At 35.4% G+C, this 21,237-nt stretch overlaps 1 protein-coding gene across 4 annotated transcripts; it reads left to right on the top strand.

Moving 5' to 3' along the window:
- Positions 1-2,248: 2,248 nt before the first annotated feature.
- On the top strand, positions 2,249-8,670 carry LOC104895303 (uncharacterized). Of its 4 annotated transcripts, none has more exons than XM_048643782.2 (10): positions 2,249-2,589; positions 2,689-2,754; positions 3,914-3,994; positions 4,077-4,130; positions 4,216-4,284; positions 7,687-7,749; positions 7,911-8,011; positions 8,105-8,170; positions 8,257-8,354; positions 8,442-8,670. In XM_048643782.2, exons 1-9 carry the CDS (start codon positions 2,353-2,355, stop codon positions 8,273-8,275), a joined length of 756 nt encoding a protein of 251 aa, XP_048499739.1. In that variant the 5' UTR covers positions 2,249-2,352; the 3' UTR covers positions 8,276-8,354; positions 8,442-8,670. The 4 variants fall into 4 exon arrangements, with proteins under 4 accessions (XP_048499739.1, XP_010680080.2, XP_010680073.2 ...); XM_010681778.4 differs by having other exon boundaries at positions 2,251-2,589; positions 4,080-4,130; positions 8,245-8,354; XM_010681771.4 differs by having other exon boundaries at positions 2,253-2,589; positions 8,245-8,354.
- The last annotated feature ends 12,567 nt before the right edge of the window (positions 8,671-21,237 follow it).

Genomic DNA, 21,237 nt, shown 5'->3' with positions numbered 1-21,237 from the left:
AAAAACCATATTTGTTTTTTAATTCATAACTTACTAGTCTTATATGCATGCATTTTGTGCGAAAACATGTATAAGATTAAATTAATTGCTAATGACATTTAATAAATGAGGAATTTTTAAATTTTTAATCACTTTATTCCACTAAATCATGGATTTTTAATGTCATTCAAAATTTAGTTGAGAAGTAAGTAACTGATTGTGTTGTAAACATTCATTTTTTTTTTATTGTGCCTTCTTTATATTTTTAATTAATTAGTTAATTACATCCTTTTTTATTTTTTTTCCTTTTTTATTTTTTTGGTGTCCTACCCCTATTGCCATATAATAGAGATTGTGTCGAAGAACATGAATTATCTTCAGATTTCAAAATCCAACTTTTTTTTCTCTCTCCCCTCTCTCCTCTCTACTTTCAAAAACCCTAGCCTCCATTGTTGATTTTTAAAGGGGCTTCCATCGGTTTTTACCGTTGGAAAGCCCCACCTTTGCTTTTTTATTTGTTTTTAGGTTTCCAATAACGATTTCTCCCTCGAAAGACAGGGTTTTCGATCTCCTTCGTAAGAAAAGGTTTTTCGATTTCCTTCGAAAGACAAAGTTTTTCGACCTCCTTCGAAAGACAGGGTTTTTCTCCTCTTTTAGAGGGGGAATTTCTACAGGTTACAATCCGAGATACTAGATCTAATGGATTGCCGTGAAATTATTTTGTTGGTGAAGAATTATGCAGGATCACAAAGGTTATTAATTTTTCGAATACGGTCAGATGAATCCGACGGAAATCATCCTCACGACTACAAGAGATCGTTAGATTGTCTCTCCAACCAGGCTGTATTTTCCAGCGATATAAGCGGGAGATGTTCCACATTGCAAGATTTGTTTGACGATCGTAGTTTTTATGAAGGAAATTTTTGTTTGTTTCAACTTATGTATTTGTTTGATTCGATTGCTTATGTAGATGTCGTATGACTTTTTATTAATAAATTAATTTTACTATTCAAAAAAAAAATATAATAGAGATTGAAATCAACCTAGTTGATAACAACAATCTCAACCTATTAAAAAAAGAAATTATTCGTGTAACTGAATTTTTTAGTTCAAACAACGCATAACCAAATGGCCCTATTATGTAGAGTTGATGAATGCCGGGCCGCGCGGGGTTTCGAAGGGGGCGCACCAAAAAAATTTGTCGATTACTCAAGCAAGACCAAATTTTTATGTCAAAAACTTGCTTTTTTGTGCTAAAAACAATGGGCTTTTCGAACCAAAATGGAGTCGTGCCAAAATTTGGATCAAAAAGTCATTTTTAGTGCTTGTTTGATTGAATTTAGGGAGTGCAAAATTCTTGAAATATTATTTTTCCATGTAATTATACTTCTTAGGAATTGCTAGATGTTTGGTGATTCAAGGAAAATGAAAATTCTCATGAGCTTTTCACTTATCTAGGTCTAGGTAAGTAATTTCCTCCATTTAATGGGAAGTGGAACTTTTTAGGAATTTCTACTTCTCATGAATTTGTCAACCAAACAACACAAAAAAATTTCAATTCCTAAGATTTCTAACTTCCTATCTCTATTATATAAGCCAAGGGAGGAGGTGTGGTGTCCTCTTTTGAAGTGACTAAAATACCCTTAATTATCTAATTAATGGAATGAAAAAAATTACAAAAGCAAATCATTTAAAAATTCTCATTCCAACTTGCCATTTAAAACAAGTTTAAAATGGTATATGCATCAAATACTTCAATCAAAAATTAAATGGACAAAATATTTATACCTTATAAAAAAAGATGGCATACATAACGTGCACATGAAAAGTCTGAACATTCACTACCTTTGATACTCTTTAATTCAGTTAAACCAACTCATTATTTTTGTTCTTTCTGTTCAATATTCATTCACAAAAAATTAATGTTAACAATCACTCACAACCTTTTTTATTTTTTTACATTAGCAAATTAATATATCTAAATTCATCCAACTGTTGAATTTTTCACATTTAAATTTAATCATAAATAAAGTACAAATGGAGTATCTAATAGAATAACAAATTTTGAAATTAACGCACGCATCGCGTGCATATGAATGCTAGTGTTAAATAATGTTAACCAAACAACCTTTATGTCTGGTCGCAAACCAAAAAAATTTGGGCCGAACCAGGCTTGAATTCAGGCCCAAAGAATCTACCAAATCACGAGCATTTTTTCAGACTGAATTGGATGATCTTTTGTCCGTTTTTAGGTATAAACCCAAACCCAATCACCAAAATGCACTAAAATTCGAACCACAAATTGTTGCATCTACTAATAAAAGAGGATTACGCAGAGCAGAGCAGATTCAGCAACGGTCACCTCAACTAACTATGCTTACCGCTGGAGTAGCAGCGTCATCGCCACGCTTCTGCGCGATGTCGAATCGTCAATCTCTGCCATTATTAGCTTCTAGCAGAGCTTCATTTTTATCGCCATTGTTAGGGTTACGGTTTCATTCTCCGAATTTGAACTCAATTATCGCTCAGAAAACGCAACGGCTTTCTACAAGAGCTGCGAAAACAGAATCCGAGGGAGTTCCTTTAGGGTTTCGAGCACCTGATTTTCAGGTTGTGTTTTTCTTTCGTGATCTTGTGCACTTTTGTTCGTTTTCTTATTTTCCATCGAGTAAAAAATGTTTTCTCGCTGTTTTGGATCGCATTTACTAGCTGCTGGAGCCATTAACGGGGAAGATATGGACATTGCAAGATTTTGAAGTGTATCCCGCTTTATTGGTAAACATTTCTCTTTCAGTTTCTTTGTTGTTGTTGTTGGTTTTGTTGTTGTTGTTGTTGTTGTTGTTGTTGTTGTTGTTGTTGTTGTTGTTGTTGTTGGTTTTGTTGTTGTTGTTGTTGGTGTTGTTGTTGACTTGTTGTTGTTGTTGTTATTGTTGTTGCTGTTCTTGTGCGATAAAGATGCAAATTGACCGAATAGAGGGAGGGAGAGAAAGAAAGTGAGAGGGTTTACTAATTAAATGAACACAATGCACGTAAGTATAAGTGGGCATTGTGGAAGTGACTTCATATATACGTTGAAACAGCACTGAGAACACAACTAGAAAGAACAACTACTCTTTTGTACCTCAACTTCAATGGTTGAAAGGAATTTGTGATGGATGAATATCTTGGTCTCGTCCAGTGTACTTGTATCAATTTGGACCACTAGACCATCTCGCCTATACCAGCGAGAAGTTCATAGGCTATGCTTACTAGAGATTTGCCCTATCTTAGCCACTTCTGAATCAAATTTCCCTCAGCACATCTACAATTTCATGATGAATTTATTTATAAGCTTCAAGATGTTTCGTCAGAGAAATCTTTAGTAAGGGGAATTAGTTTCCAAAGGTGACGCTTATCTCAAGTAAGTCCAAACTGAATCCTGCTTGCAAAATATACACCCAATCAGTTTGCTCATAAGCTACAAGAGCCTTGATCTTTTCCTCTTATCCTGAAGTAAGATCAAGTGGTTTTGATTTTTCTAGGTTACGCCAAATTAGCTTTGTCACATACTCACATTAATAGCTCTTCTTTTACGATACACTACATGAGTCCTAGAAGGTGACAATTTCTGATCAACTCATCAAAGTCTACATCTGATTAGTTCTACTTGTGTCATTTACCCCTTTATCACTTCCCCAAATTCTTTTCAAGTGACCTTATACTCGTATATTATTTTGAAATTTTTTTGACATCTCTCCTCATTGGAGCCTCAGATGCTTTACATAAGATGAACACATTACATGTTTTCTCAAATATATTATCTTAGTTGTTGTGATTTGCATTGTATTGGGTGAAATGTGAATTAACAATAACCCTTGGGAATGTATGACCATTTTGTTACATTACAAGGATCTCCTAGAGTATTCATTATTTGACAAGCGCACTGACTGTTCAGGTTATGTTTATCTGCAATCACTGCCCATTTGTCATACATTTGAAGAAGGATTTCGTGAAGCTTTCAAATTTCTATATGAAGGTACAAGATTTTCTAAGATCATTCAGAAACATTTTTCTTAAGTTGATGTGGTTAATGAGCACATGAGAACATTATTCTGCAGAAGGGACTTGCAGTTGTTGCAATATCTTCCAATTCTGTGGTTACTCATCCACAGGTTCAAGCTTCAACCGCCTTATAATTAAAGCTTAAAGTTATGCAGAAGCAAGGTGTATGACTATATGCAAGACACCTGTTGACAGGATGGACCAGAATTCATGGCAGAAGAGGCTAAAGTATATGGTTATCCATTTCCTTATCTGTATGATGAGGTAAACTGTTAACCTTTATGTTCCATCTGTAATTCATATAAGCATTGAAATGGTTCATGTTCAATTGTTATCTGTGAACTGATTTTCTAGGTTTACAAATTAAATGTAGAGAAAGTATGTTATTCTATGGTTGATGTAAGTCCTTTATCCCTAGCAAAAGCTTTGGTTCATTATGCAGGGTGAGGTTTCTGTGCGACCCCAAGATAGCCTATATCCTTGAATTGCACGCAGATATCTATCCTTGATTCACTTGATCGATGGTAGCTTGTTTAGTTTGCACCATAAGGGTGCTTCTCACAATAAGGGTGGGTCTCACAAGAACATACTCTCTCTCTCTCTCTCTCTCTCTCTCTCTCTATATATATATATATATATATATATATATATATATATATATATATATATAGGGGTGGAGGGATCATATTTGGGGTCTTATATTATCAGGTTGTAACACTAGTTCAATACTTCACCCCTAGGAGAAGGGAACAGAAGACACAAACTTGGCAAGTAGTAGTTATCATCAGTCCTAATCTAACAGGACATACCTTATAGATAATGTTGAATATAACAGACTGCAGACTCTACAAAGCAAGGGAACATGAGGTTGAAAGATGGAAATGTGGCCTGGATGGCATGTGCCTCACCAAAAAATTGAAAATCAGCTATTATTTATGTTTCAACTCCTTTCCAGTCAAATGCATGTTATTATTATATATATCACAATGAAATGTTTGTTCAAGGGAGCCTTCAAAATTGTCTGTAAGTAGGGGTTTACTGATGTTAATTGATTTAGAGATCTTACTATTGAATTTAATTTTATTATTCTCTCTTTTGTAATGAGTTCATGCAAAGAACATCATTATAGAAGTGGCTTCTTAGAGTTTCTTAATAGACCTAAATGCAGCAATATAAAACGTAATTTGGTTGATGTGCGAGGAAGTGTGGCCAGAGTAGCAGACCAAGCAGATCTGGATGAAGTTAGTTTGATCCTGTGATGTATTTAATCTTGGGTCTTGACAGCATTCATGGTATCAGGTCTGCATCTCTTAAGCACATTCACGTGTCATGATTCTTAAAGTGTTATTTAGCTATCTTAGTAATCAATTCAACAGAGTGATATACGATGATTCTTGTTCATCTTTCCTTGTGGTTTGTGGGGGAGATCAGAGTGGAGGAAATAACTATGGCTGAAGAGGCGAAATTCGATATCTTTATCGTTCGTAATAGACAGCTTCAGTATTTTCCCCTCTCTCCTTGAGATTTTGGAGGCGGGGTGGTAGGGACATAGAGATTTGTTATAATACAGGGACAACATTTCTTTCTATTAGCTTGATGTAATTGTTCCCATTTTATATTTTATTATAGATCTGTGGATGCGTCAATAGTTTTTTGACCTCGGAATGCCAACTTTATATCTCACATTCATATATACCTCTTTATACCTAGAATATACCTACAAAATTCTTCAGGGGATATGTCCTCTCCTATAAAATTTCGTACTTTTTCACTTGTTATTTGGTTTGCAAAAGAAAACCAACATCTACTGGAACTTCTCCAAACACTTTCTTGATCAAAACATGGGTAACTCAAGGAACTTAAGACTTTATTGGTTTCCTTATATATATTTTGTTTGTCTTGTTACCCCCTTTTTTTTATATATATTTCAAATAGTATGAACATTGTTTGAAATTTCACATTTCAACCTTTCTCTATTGTAGAAAAACGTAATAAACTGAAAGTTGAAGGTCATAGAAACACAAAAGCACTATTTACAATATGAAGCATCTGGAGATCTAGATTTTATCTCCTACGAGAAAATCCCATGGAGATGTTTGTTTGTCAAGGATTGTTCTTGAGATTGTAATTTCAATATGATTTATTTGGTACAAACTCTTGAGTATCTGGGCAGTTGCATTTTTCTTTTAGCTTTGTTATAGAAGTGATACTTGTTTATTTGTACAAGTCGTGTTCTTGTCTGTCAAAATGCATGTTAAAATAACTTCTTATCAGAATTTCATATTAATCGCCAAATTTCCTTTTGGTATGAATGTAATAGATCTATCTGTAATGAATCAACCCAGGAAGAGGGGCAATCTTGGAATTGCATAATTAGTTAGTTTTGACAGTAGCTTGAGGAATAAGATAGGGGTTTAGTAAGGAAAGAATTCCTACAAAAAGAGGAGAGTAGGAAAGAGAAAGATATGGTGAAAATTGATGAGTGTTGTGGTGAGCTTTGAAGAGTTCATCTGGGAGAGAATCAAGCCTCTCGAAAGCTTGAATATCATTACACTTTGTTGTATTTTTTAATTTATATAAATCAAATCTTCTTCTTCTTCTGTTTCTGCCTTTAATGGTGTCTAAGCTATGTTAAATTTATATTTTCTTACCGATACGGTGTTTGCATGACTGACATTTTGTGCATTGCACGGGTCAAAACACTAGTTTGTGCATACTTTAGGATTTTTGTGGCTTTTTTTTTTGGCAAGTGGTTCTGATTAACTAGAATTTTATAAAATGAGGACATGTTTAGATTTGAATAGCCTAGTGAAAGGATTTTTGTATCGTAAAGCAAATCCTAAATCAAACTACCAAACTAAAGTGTTAATCGAGTGTCATTCTTTCGCATGGACTAGAAATCTAGCCACCAAAGTCGTGAACTAACAACAAGCTAATTGGGAGATTAAGGAGAGATTTCCTTAACTAAGAATGGAAACTACAATAATAAACTGAGGTGATAACAATAAGAGAAAAGCGTTTAAATCAAGGGATACTAGGAGTTGGAACATTGAATTGAATTGGGGATTTTAATGAGTTTAAATCCTCTCTGGCTCTCTCAAGGGTGCAACAATGACATTAATACCCTAATTTAAAGTAATTAGCAAGCCAAAAGTTGAAATTAAGAGTATTTGAGGAATTTTAAGCTTGATCTCATTTCTCAAATCTCGATCAAGGTAGTACAAAAACTCGTGGCTATGTTAAAAGCCTGTCTGTAACTTTCTCACTAGATTAAGCCAAAACCTTCTCTGAAAATTGAAACAGTAATAACTAGAGTAAAACTTAGTTTAATTACATGGTACAGATATATAAATTAGGACTTAACCACACATCAACCGTGATCAAGTCCTGAAAAACCTCGCAAAAATTGTGATGCCCAGACGAGCATGTGGGTCTTATCAGACAAGCCGCGTACAGGGGTGCTCTGCTGTATGTATGCTTGGGAGATTAGATACAATTGCTAGGATGAGCGCCATGTGACCTCCAAAAGGTGCAACTCTGACTGTCCAATTCTCGCAAATAAACAAGACATGTTTGTCTTTCTTCTATGTGCATCTTTTCATATAGCTCATAGCTGCTTGGCTGAGATAAGTGATTTTATCTAAATATGATTATTTTCTTACGTAGTCTCAAGATGTTGCGCGTGATTTTGAAGCAGTTTGCACGCCAGAGTTCTTCTTGTTTAAAAAGGTACGTAATATATGAGCTAGAGTTGATTTTCAATTGATCAGCTGACATCTTCTGTTCAAATTTGATGCTGTGTAGTACCAGCTGCACACAATTTGGTTGATATATTTTGATTGGATTTTTAGACATTGTTCTATTCTATTATTACTTCACAACTAGATTAGAATTTGAATTTGGGACAGGACGGACGGAGGCCATTTGAGCTTGTCTACCATGGACAGTTTGATGACTCCAGGCCACGTAATAACGTGGCCATTACTGGAAGGTTAGAACCTGTGGCTCCTGGCTTAGTGCAATAGTAAACAGTGACTCTTATACGACGTAATATTATTCTCATTATTCAAAAATATTTCCTCAGGGATTTGAGTATGGCAATTGACTCTGTTCTCAGTGGTCAACCTGTTAATCCTGTTCAAAAACCCAGGTTTCTTTTTCTACCATTTATCATTGTGCAACTTTTTTTGGGAAGTTCATAATCTGTGATTATAAAATGGACAGTGTTGGATGTAGCATCAAGTGGGATCCCTAGGTGAAGCAATAACCTGATTGGCTTTTTATTCTCTCTAGAACTCAGAAATGATAGTATGCAGCCATAACTTTTGCTTCAGGTTAGTAAATCTAAAATTAGATACCTGTTAAACTTTCACGGTGTAGCAATTTCTTTTTTAAAGATTTGTTGTTTTATTGTATTGCAGAGATGGTTGGCAAGTGATGCAACTATTTTTATTTCTGGCTGCATCTTGTGGATCTATTGAGGTTATAATAGTTGTAAAATATGATATCCCAGACACAATTTTCTCATAGGGTTACCACCTTTTAGATATGTTTGAAGTTTAAACTTTATCTAATTCGGATTTATATAACTACTTAATACATTGTGATGTTGTCTATATAATGCTAAATGGAGATGCCATCGAGTGTACACTTGTGTTGCCAAGGTTTATATAGGTGAGTGAAATGTGAAGGCGTATGTTGGTCAAAACGTGTTATTATCAGTAATTGTTTCGTCTCTTTTATTAGTTTCTTGCAGATCTATAACAAAGAAAACTTACCAAAATTATATGGAATGTCAATTAATTTGTGTTATATAGTTGAAAAGATTTTTCGTTAAAGCTGCTCTAACCCAAGGTTTATTTAAATAAAAGGAGAATTCCCTGCTTATGGTATGTTAATTGAATCTAGAGATGGCAGTGGGTAGGATCTGGACAGGGTCCTCTAGGATCCAGATCCAGATCCGTTTTTTAGGCAAAGATCCATATCCTACCCGGATCCGCTGGGTAATAAGAATGAGGATCCAGATCCAGATCCGTATGGATCCTACGGATCCGGGTCCTAAATGGATCCAAAGAGATCCTTGCTTATTGTCTTCAAACTATCCTAATTTTCACAATAATTAAAGATTTTAAACAATAAAGTCATCTAATATAAACCAAAAAATACATTTTATTTTTGAAAAATAACCATTGTAACTACTTACAACTATTCAATTATCAAAATGTAGATTAGTTATCAACCCAATTTTCGAACTTAACTATCCAGTGAATTCGCACAAAAATCGCACATTAATTGGAACAAATCCAAAATTCAAGTGAAAATCCGTTTTACATGTAATATCTAATTTTATCAAAATATAATATTAAATTATAATAATATTATAAAAACGGGTAAACGAATCTGGATCTGGGTAATTATTTAGGACCCGGTCCAGATCCATATTTTTCAAGGAGGATCCAGATCCTACCCGGATCCATAGGGTCCAAAATTTGAGGATCCAGATCCGTCAAAAATGGATCTGGATCCACGGATCCGGGTAGCGTCCATTACCCACTGCCATCTCTAATTGAATCATAGCAAATAAAGTTTCACGTGAAGGGTCATGCCTAATTAGTAATTACTAGGGATGGCAACGGGTAGGACTTGGATCGGATTATGCATAATCCGATTCCGACTTACAAGAAGATGGATTTTAAATCTGACTCCGACTTCGACATCTTGACTTTGAAAATCCGAGTCCGATAGGACATAAAATCCTAACATCCGATCCGACTTTTTTTTTCGCCCCATTTTTTTGATTAAAAAAATCGTATGTAATACAAATAATATAATTATTACAATTTTTTATAATCCTATGGAAATTAAACATTATTATTATTTTTAGCAATTATATTTTCAATGGAAAAATCTTATATAAGACAATTGCCTCAAACTCACAATCAGATCATACATACCTAATACATTAATATAAATAAATAAAATTAATTGCCTTATAAGTCGGAGTCGGATTCGGGTGTCGGATTTTTTTTATTAGATCCGACTCCGACCCTTCTTCAACTTGGAGTCGGACTTTTTATATGGAGTCAGATTCATATCATTTTTTTGTCGGACTCAGCTCGGACTTTCTCCCTCGAATCGGAGCGGACTAGGGTCGAATTCGGACTGAATTGCCATCTCTACAAATGATCTTTGGATGGCCTAATATTCCACTGAATTCTTCTTAAGTAAGCTTGTTACTTTCTATTTTCACCTACACTCGCCGGTTCAATTTCCAAACTTAATGATTTAACTTCCTATTGAAAAGCAATGCAGCATACTGCCTCATAAGGGCTACTTACTTGTCTAGTTCACCACCGATATCCTAGCAAAGCACAAATCAGTATGAAAAGGCCTTACTGGTAGATATTCCCAATCTAAAAAACAGGTTTTCTTCTGGTGTAGGCGCAGGTTCCCTTTTCCTAAATGGAAGTAAGTGTTGTGTGGTAGCAAAATGCCATCAGTCAAAGGCTTTCTTTTAGCAGAAGTCATCACCTTTTCAGAAGAGGACATGCTCTTAGCAGATTTACAGCATAACCGTCCTAGCTTAGCTCCTTTTTTTTTAAAGCGCCTGTCTCCTTTTTATGTGCTTGTGCCATCTATAATTTTCATTTCTTATTTTTTTTATTGATATGCTACAAACAACTTATGCTGTCACTTTATTCATAATATTCTGACCTAGTAACATCCAACTCAACATTTTTATATTGGAACCATGAATTCATGAGAACTTAAGCACATAATAGCCATGTTTGGCAAATAGAGTTTAGAGTTTAGCTGTTGGAGTTTAAAGTTTGCTGTTAGAGTTTTAACTTTTTTATTCAGTGGATTTGACTGTGGATTTGACTGCTGTTTACATATATGTGTTTGGTAACACTTAGCTATTTGATAAAAACCGATAAGTATTGTATGATGTAAAATGACAATTATAGACATTGGTCCTTATTAATAATAATAATAATAATAATAAATAATAATAATAATAATAATAATAAATAATAATAATAATAATAATAATTTTATATTTTATCTTTCATTTCCCTTCTAACCCACCCCACTACACACCACCAATGACCAACCTCCATAACCCTTTCTCTCTCCTCCTTACCTATCCTTTTTCTCTTTCACTTCCTTCCTACAGATTTCATTTAAAAAAAAATTCTAAGACTAATCTGTGCAAAATCATCTCATCATCATCATCAATCGCTCATCAAGAATCATCATTGTCATCAAAAATCATCATCATAAAGAATCATCAAGAATATCTAATCCCCGTAAAAAGAAAAAAAGAAGAATCATCATCATCAATCGACAATTTTCATCATCAACATAAGGCAACCTAAATCATCATCGCCATTCATCATCACCATCAGGCAGCATCACCATCTTCGATTCTTCATCAGTGGAGGTGATTTTTTGACTTGTGGTGGTTTTTTTGGATGTGTGGTGGTGGTGTTTACGGTGGTGGATTTTCATGGAATTGTTGGTGGTGGAATTAGACATTGGTGGTGGGATTGTTGGTGATTTTGCAGTGAGTTAATAATGCTAATTGGTGGGCAAAATTGTCTTCAGAAATTTTGTTTTGCAAAACTCTAAACAAAACTTTAAATCGATTCTTCAGAATTGGTGGTGGGATTGTTGGTGATTTTGCAGCGTTTTTGTTTTGAGAGTTTTGACCCCAAAACTCTATTGCAAACCTCTTCTTACCAAACACCCATAATAGAGTTTTGACCGGTCAAAACTCTAAAATGAGTTCAAAACCTCTAAAAGCTGATGAAAAAGCTTAATACCAAACAGGGCCAATGTAAATTGCGTACGCCCATTGGGGCTTTTATATTCATAGGTTTTGCAGTTAAAATGTGAAATTTTGATGAAATTGTTTCATACGTCGATGTGAACTTGTCACAATGATGATTCACATGCTAGCATCAAATGTGTGTTGCTTTTCTTCTGGAAACATAATTATTGACATTTTCTGTCTCAAAAATGTTTCTTCAATTTAAAGACAAGTGCTCAGCTCACTCAGGCCTAGGCCACAATTTTTATGAGCTGGGCAAGTTCAACCAGGTCTCAAAACTGAGCCATGGCTGCAAACTGGGTGATTCCAGGTCCTTCTCTTTTCATGAATGGGATGGGAACAGAACCACCTCCAGGCTTGACACAGGTCTTTGAATTAGTCTTTCGAAAAATTTAATATAATGTAGACTAAAGTAGCCGTTAACTGAACCAGCTTAGGCCTCAGTGAAGCGAAAATCTGATTTTGTCCAGGTTAGTAGGGCTGTTTAATCTCGGATATCCTATCCGAAAATTCGGATATTCGAAAATTTCAGATCGGAGGAATAATCCAATTCGAGATTTTCGGATCGGATCAACAGATTTTCGGATCGAGCGGTTGACATTTTTGAAAAATTCCGATCCGTATCCGATCCGAAAACCCGAATTTTTTTTGGATATCCGATCCGAAATATCCGAAATCTTAAAATCTAATCGGATATCCGAAATTTCGGATAGGATTGGATCGGCGGATTTTTGGATCGGAGATTTTTGAACAGCCCTACAGTGGTTAGTTGGCCTGTAAAATCAGCTCATATCCCGGCTTTGCCTGGCCTAGATCTAGTCAGTTTAAGCCTTGCCAGATAAGGCCCAGCTTAGCGCCTGAATTGGCCATGACCATCCTGGCCTCAGGCCATGGGTACCTCTATTTGTGGCTTAGTAACAGATTTGGATCTGTGCTCCTTCTCGGTGGAGAACTGGAGATAGCTCATTTCCTTTAAAATCATTATTAGGGTGATATTCACCTACTCAACAACAAATACGTTTTGAGTCTTTTGATTCATTGACATTATTGAAATGTGTTTGGTTTTAGCTGTTTCATTTAGTGAAAATTCTAAAATGGTCTTTTTTGAAACAAGACCATAAAAATGTGGGGTCACAATGAATGTGAGCCACCCACTTCGACTTTCTTTTACCTTTTCTTTTTTATTTTGAAATGATTTTAGAAAACAAAAAAAATCTTTTATTCTCATTTCTGAAAATATTTTTAACGATTTTTCACCAGGTACCCCTGAGGTTTCTTAATATTCATCTGGTATCCTCGCGTTTCCCAAAATTCACCAAGTACCCTGTGGTTTGGAAAAATACCTGATGTGACCTTGTCGTTAACTTTCTGTTAAATATAACACTAAAAAACTTAATTAACCTTAATTTATGGCCATATCCTAAGTCCTAACCCCTAACCCTCCCATCGCCCTTAACCCTCATACAACCCATGCCCTTCCCCAAACCCTCCCATCGCCCTTAACCCTCATACAACCCATGCCCTTCCCCAAACCCAGCCCTCGCGCAACGATTCCCTCACCCCTACCCCCTTCGCGCAGCGATTCCCCCAACCCCACCCCGTCGCGGAATTCAGGATGGTGGTTGCGCGAAAAATTGACTCGGTGGGGAGGAGTTGCGCGAAAAATTGACTCGGTGGAGCGCGAAATTCAGGTGGGGGAGCGCGAAATTCAGGTGGGGAGGTGGGGGAGGGGAGAGCTGAATTCAGGTGGGAGAATTCCAGGTGGGGGAGTGCGGAATTCAAGTGGGGAGGTGGGGGAAGGGAGCGTCAAATTCAGGTGGGGGTGGGGGAATCATTGCGTGAGGGGTCGGGGTTGGGGGGTGGGCGTTGCGCGAAGGGTGGAGGTGGGGGAGGGGTTGCGGTGGGAAGGGGCAGGGGTGGTGGGAGGGGCTCCAGTGGTGGGAGGGTCAAGAGTGGTGGGGTGGTAGGGTTTGGGTGGTTAGGGTGAGGTGCGTCAAGTGGTGGGGCTTGGGTGGTTAGGGTGAGGTGGGTCAAGTGGTAGGGTTTGGGTGGTTAGGGTGAGGTGGGTCAGGTAGGGGTTAGGGAGAAAGATAGGTTTATTAGGTTTTTAAAGTATTAATTAAGTTTAATTAGAGTTAAGTAGGATTAATTAGTATTAATTAGTGGTTAATTAGGTTGATTTAACCCTAATGACTAAAGGAGTTGACAGTCGTTAGTCATTAAGGGTATTCTATGTAATTTTCAAAGCTCAACGACACCAGATGAATTTTGAAAAACGCGAGGGTACCAGGTGAATATTGTGAAATCTTAGGGGTACCTGGTGAAAAATAAAAACTTCATTTCGGCCAAAAAAGAATTTCTGGGGAAATAATTTTTTTACCCAGTTTTTCTCTCTCCTTTCCTCTACTCCTTCCTCCCTCAAATCTTCCATGAATTTTCGATTTATCTCGAATTTTCAGTAGATCTCTTACTTAGAGTCCTCTCTTTCCATGAAATGTTAAGAATTTATGAAGAAATCATGAATTTGTGATGGAGAAAGTTGTGAAATGGAAAATTTTCATCCTATTTTTGTGGAAAATTTTGGTTTTTTTTTTTTTTTTGTCATTTTCCTCTTTTTCATATTTGTAAATCCATGAAATAGATGTAAATCCAAAGTGTATTGAAAAATAAGCAATTGAACTAATAACACTAAGTACAAATTAATCAATATGATATAAATATGGTAATCCGAAAAAGTCAAATAGATCTATAAAGTCACAACATGTAAAGATAACAATGTTTTAATAGATTTGGTAAAATTCAGAACATGTTTGGTAGTTACCTTAAATCATACTAGTCTTATATGCACGCGATGCGTGCGAAAATATGTAGAAATTTAAATTACTTACTAATATCATCTAATAAATCCGTAATTTTTAAATTTATAATTAGTTTATTAAATCCAATATTTCTATTTTTTTTCAAAAATTTAGTTGAGAAGGAAGTAATTGATTGTGTCGTAGATTTTCATTGTTTTCTTTTTTTTATGCCTTTTTTTTTTTTTTATCTTTTTCTCCTTTTTAATTTTTCACTCCTACCCCTATTAACATATATAGCCGGCAAAATTGACCTGTACCTGTTGACCTGACTCGAAATACCCGACCCGAGACTCGTTTTCACCAGAATAATCCAACCCAAAAGTTTATAGACTGAACCCGATTCTACCCGGCTCGGAAGTGACTCGTCCTGAAAGTTAATACACCCGAACATGAATCTACCCGAATCGAAAGTGACTCAACCCGAATTTGACCCAATAATGATGACCGCACTTGACGTGAGATGTTGTCATATTAGTTACTCCATCCGATTTTTATTAGTTTACCCTTTTTTTTGCACAGAGTTTTAGGAGAAATAAGGTTGTGGGTCATAGAAAGAAAGAGAAACTATTATTTTATATTATAGTTGAATGTATATGTGATGAAAAGTTAGTGGTCCTATTCCAAAAATAGAAACAAATGAAATGGGTAAACTAATAAGGGAAATCCCAAAAAGGATTACGGGAAAACTAATAAAGATTGAAGGGAGTACTTTTAAAAAAAATTAAGGAAAAAATTGTCATGAAGTACTATATATGATTTTTTGGGATTACATAACATTTCAAGAAAGCAGGTCTATTATAATATGGTCTTGTTCTCTTGGACTTATTTTCAGTTAAGTTTAGTTAATTTCAGTTTAATTCAGCTAAGTTCAGTTAGTTTCCTCTCACGGTTTTCATTCATATTAGTTCATTTTCAGCGCAATTCAATTCAGCCCACGTCAATCCAAAAGAACAGGGCCTGTATAATAGTTCTCATAAAGTTTCAAGGAAAAATTGTGTTGCATGAATATATGAGTATGTGACTATCAAGCTACTACATTGTAAAAAAAAAATACTATCAACCAAAGCATTGTCCTAATATAAAAAAGAATCTATACTAATATATTAAAAGGCGTGCGTAACAACGTTGATGCGCCACGTGGCACCCTCCTCCTGCCACCAGAATTTCGCCACGTGTCTGTCAACCAACAAAGTCAAGTGGTCATTATTTTAAAAATAAATATGCTGAAGCTTGGGCTCGAACCCCTGACCTTATGTAAGGGTTTTCAAAGAATCACCATCTCATCTAACTTCTCTTGGTGATCCATGTTTCCGCAGTTAATGTTATCAAACATATCCCTTACATCCTTAAAAATAAATAAATTTGCATGTTCATTAAAATTAATTATGTATGCATGATACCATTTGAAGAGCATTGTTGACCACTACAGTACTACCCCTAGGGAGTTTTAGTTCATGTAATCTATGTACAATAAAAAAATTTAGAAATTGTGTAGTATAGGGTTTGATCACGAGACCTCAAGTACATATACTAATGTCTTAACCACTAGGCTAAGTTGTGTTTTTTGTTATTATCATAAAGTATTATATTAATAAATGAAATTTTTTCTTACCCGGGGCATAGCCCGGGCCTAATAACTAATTATATTACAAAAAGTGTTGAAGACATGTGTATCTTTTGAAACCTCAGCAAAGTCTGATTCATCTAAATACACATCTAATAATCTCTTATTGAACACAATTTTAATTTTGACCAAGCCCACTCTTTATGTTACTGCCAAGTTTCATATTAAAGTCCAAGTTTAATGTACAAAGCTATAATACGTACATATCAGAGAAAGACATGACTTATAACTTATAAGATAGCTGATTTACATCTCTCTTCCACTCTCCCTCTATGAAACATCTCTCTTCCACTCTCCCTCTATGATGAAATGCATCTCTCCTCCTGCTATGGGGTGTGTCTCTCTCTCCTATCATTGTCTGTGACTCCATTGGCGATGGACTCCGCATTATAGATTCAGTCAATTGGTGACTTCATCGATGCCGCTACCCTAAGTGTCTTACCCATCTCAATCATGTCTTCACAAATTTCCCCATTTTCATTCACTACTTTTCACCCAGGGGAAAATTAAAATCAAGTAGTAAGTTTACAATTTTAGTGGGAAAATGAAGAAATTGGATGCTAATTCTTTGACAACTCTTCAACGGCAACAGATAGGGATAATTGTCGATTTAGTTTTAAGTTGTGCAATGTTGCCAATTTCAATATTGACTTGCAGGTTAGTTTGAACGCAAAGCAATTTTTTTTTTTTTTTTTTGCATGTGAAAGATTTTGGTGGGAATTTTGTTGTAGTAGTTACATTTTTCAGTACAATTGATAAAAAGTTGTGTGGGTTTTCTTGATTTCTTGTGAAAAGCAAGAGATAAGTATGGGTGCTATTAGTTGGAAATTGGTTTTTTTTTCTTGTTTAGAAATTCAATCGGATGAATTGAAATTCCCCATATAGTTTTACATTTAACATTATTTTTTATGAATGAGATAAATTCATAGTAATCAAAGGGTAGAAGTTTCATGATGCAAAAAGGCAGAAGAACTTTCATATAGTTTTATGTGATTATATGGATATAAATGATCACACAAATTTTAAAAAAATTTACTTTACTAATTAAGAATGTGATCGTGATGCAAATTTAGTTGAAGTTTAAGTTTTGAAAATAAAGTACTGTAACATTGGGTTATTGTGATTTTGGTTTATTGTAGAACATACCTTTTTTTTTTCTCTCTTGAGTGAAACTGCAACTCATTTGATTTGCTTGCTGCTCTTCAAGGTTTATGGTGGGTTACTTAATCTTGGCGCCATAATTGAAATCACCAGAGAATATGGGGAATTTTATTTACTAATGCTTTATAATTACCTAATGTTGATTTTCCAATGAAATTGTACTGATGCAATGGAAGAAGATGAACAGAGAACAAAGTATCTCAAGGGATTGAAGATTTTGGAAGAGGAAGAAAATGGAGAAAAGAAAACTGTCGTGTGGTTTTTTGTTTCCATATTTTCGGTTACTCTATTAGATAACTGCTTGTAGTAGCAGTTTTGTTTAGTGGACGTAGTGATCAGATGTAATTTTATTAATTTAGTGAGGGTAAAATGGGGCTTTCATTATTTTGGTGTCCCCCTATAGTTCCCATATAGAATAGAGATGATTGAGATTAATTTGGGTTTTTTTTAGTATAAGGAAGGACAAATGGATTACCAAAAGTCAAGTCTATGGGGTTTGTTGAGCTATTAGACCTAATGGACCCATTGACATGATTGTCCAATCTCCATAAGATGGCTTTGATGAGTAATGAGTCTAGATTGTGATTGGATAGGTGTGGCAATACCCAAACCTTATTTGATAATTACCTAAAAGCATATAATCTACGGTTAATTTGATCTTTTTACTATAAGGAGGGACAATGGGGATCCAAAACTCAAGTGAATGGGACTTGGTGAGCTATTCAGCCTAGTGGACCCAGTGACATGATTGTTCAATCCCCATAGGATAGCTTTGATGAGTAATGGGTATGGATTGTGATTGTGTAGGTTAGGTAATGTCCAAAACTTGTTAGGTAATTACTTAAAAGCATGTGATCTGAAGTTAATTTGCTCTTTTTAGTACAACTATGGACAATGGAGTCCTAAAATACAAGTCTATGGGGTTTGGTGATCTACTAGGCCTAAAGGACCCATCAACATGATTGTGCAATCCTCATAAAATGGCTTTGATGAGTGATAGGTATGGATTGTGATTGAGTAGATTTGGTAATGCCCAAATTATATTTGGTAATTACCTAAAAGCATGTGATATGAGGTTAAATTGGACTTTTTAGTACACGGAGGAACAGTGTGAGCCTAAAACTCAGGTCAATGAGGTTTGGTGAGGTTTTGGGCCTAAAGGACCCAGTGGCATGATATGATTGCTTTGATGAGTAATGACCGATGAAGGATTGTGATTGGGAGACATGCTCCAATTAGTGGTTTGGTAATCCCATAACATGTTTGGTGGTTATCTTAAAGAGTATGATTGGGGATAATTTAGGCTTTTTAGTACAAGGATGGACAATGAGGACCCATCACTCAACTTCATGGGGTTTGGTGAGTTATTGGGCCTAATGGATCTAGTGACATGATTGTGATTGTATAGGTTTTGTGATGCTCATAATTTATTTGGTAATTACCTAAAATCATGTGATATGAGGTTAATTTGAGTTTTTTAATACAAGGATTGACAATGGAGGCCCAAAACTCAAGTTTATGTGATTTGGTGAGCTACTTGGCCTAATGAACCCAGTGACATGATTGTGATTTGATAGGCTTGGTAATGTCCAAAAAGTGTTTGGTAATTCCCTAAATTCATGTCATCTAAGGTTAATTTGGATTTTATAGTATTAAGAAGGACAATGGGGGCCCAAAAACTTAAGTCTATGAGGTTTAGTGAGCTATTAGGCCTAGTGAACCCAGTAACATGATTGTCTAATCTCCATAGGACAGATTTGATGAGTAATGAGTGTGGATTGTGATTGGGTAAGTTTGTTAATGACCAAAACTTGTTTGTATTACCTAAAAGCATATGATCTAGGGTTAATTTGAGCTTTTTACTACAAAGAGAGACAATAGGGACCCAAAACTCAAGTCTATAGGGGTTTGGTGAGCTATTAGGCGTAATGGACCCAGTGGCATGATTGTCCAATTCTCATAGGATAGCTTTGATGAGTAATGGTTATATATTGTGATTGGGTAGGTTTGTTAGTGACAAAAACTTATTTGGTAATTAACCTAAAAGCGTGGTATCTCAGGTTAATTTGGGCTTTTAGTACAAGGATTGACAATGGGGTACCAAAACTCAAGTCTAAGGGATTTGGTGAACTATTGGACCTAATGGACCTAATGACATGATTGTCCAATCTCTATGGGATGACTTTAATGAGTAATAGGTATGGATTGTGATTGGGTAGGTTCGGTAATTTCCAAATCATGTTTGGTAATTACCTAAATGGACGTGATCCGCGGTTAATTTGGGATTTTTTTAGTACAATGCGGGACAATGTGAGCCTAAAACTCAGGTCAATGTGATTTGGTGAGGTTTTGGGCTTAATGGACCCATTGACATGAAATGATTGCTTTGATGCATGGGTAATGATAATGGTTTGTGATTGAGAGAACATGTTTGGTGGTTACCTTAAAGCATATGATTGAGGTTAATTAGGGCTTTATAGTATAATGATGGATAATAGGGATCCAAAATTCAACTTTATGGAGTTTGGTGAGGTATTGGGCCTAATGGATCCAGTGATATGATTCTGATTGGATAGGTTTGGCAATGCCAAATCTGATTTGGTAATTACCTAAAAGCATATGATCTATGGTTAATTTGGGCTTTTTACTATCAAGTGGGACAATGGGGGTCCAAAAAAACTCAAGTAATTGATGGTTGGTGAGCTATTGGACCTAGTGGACTCAGTGACATGATTGTCCAATCCCCATAAGATAGTTTTGATGAATAATGGGTATGGATTATGATTTGGTAGGTTTGGTAATGACCAAAACTTGTTTGGTAATGCCTAAATGCATGTGATATGAGGTTGATTCGGGCTCTTTAATACAGAAGGGACAATGTGAGCCCAAAACTCAAGTCAATGGGATTTGGTGATGTTTTGGGTTTAATGGACCTATTGGCATGATTTGATTGTTTTGATGAGTAATGATTAAGGATTGTGATTCGGATAACATCGTCCACTTAGTGATTTGGTAATTTCCAGAACATGTTTGGTGGTTACCTTAAAGCATATCATTGGAATTAATTTGGTCTTTTTAGTACAAGGATGGATAACTAGGACACAAAACTTAACTTTATGAGGTTTGGTGAAGTATAGGGTCTAATGGATCCAATGACATGATTGTGATTAGATAGGTTTGGTAATGCCCAGAATTTGTTTGGTAATTACCTAAAATCATGTGAGCGAATCTCAATTTGGGATTTTTTTAGTTCCGTGAAGGACAATAGGGGCCTAAAACTCAAGTTTATGAGGTTTGGTGAGGTATTGGGCCTAATGAATCCTGTGGCATGATTGTCCAATTCTCATAGGATAACTTTGATGAGTAATGGGTATGAATTGTGATTGTGCAAGTTTAGTAATATCCAAAACTTGTTTGGTAATTACATAAAAGCATGCGATATGAGGTTAATTTGGGCCTAATGTATCTAGTGACATGATTCTTTTTAGAGATTCTTATACCATTCTGATACTGTGTTAACATAAACATTTTTATCAACAAACCTTTTATGTCATCAAAGTCATTCAATTCAGTCATTTAAAAGCAAAAGATAAAGATAGAATAGAACATTTCACCCTGATGCCACATTTTCATATAAATCACATAAAATAACAAGGGTCGGATTATCAATAACCCACATCTTAAGCATACAATGTCATCATCATATTTGTTATAGTCACATATTTTGAGGTTATTGCCAA

Source organism: Beta vulgaris, chromosome 1 (assembly GCF_026745355.1).
Source record: "Beta vulgaris subsp. vulgaris cultivar EL10 chromosome 1, EL10.2, whole genome shotgun sequence".
In the NCBI taxonomy this organism is placed as follows: domain Eukaryota; kingdom Viridiplantae; phylum Streptophyta; class Magnoliopsida; order Caryophyllales; family Amaranthaceae; genus Beta; species Beta vulgaris.
Note: the sequence above shows the minus strand (reverse complement) of the source record. Positions and strands in the feature narration are given on the sequence as shown.

Coding starts and splice junctions, on each gene's coding strand:
- LOC104895303 (XM_010681771.4), top strand. CDS start 2,353: ATGCTTACCGCTGGAGTAGCAGCGTCATCGCCACGCTTCTGCGCGATG. Junction 3,995..4,076: donor TTTCAAATTTCTATATGAAG/GTACAAGATTTT, acceptor ATTATTCTGCAG/AAGGGACTTGCAGTTGTTGC. Junction 4,285..7,686: donor TTCCTTATCTGTATGATGAG/GTAAACTGTTAA, acceptor TTTCTTACGTAG/TCTCAAGATGTTGCGCGTGA.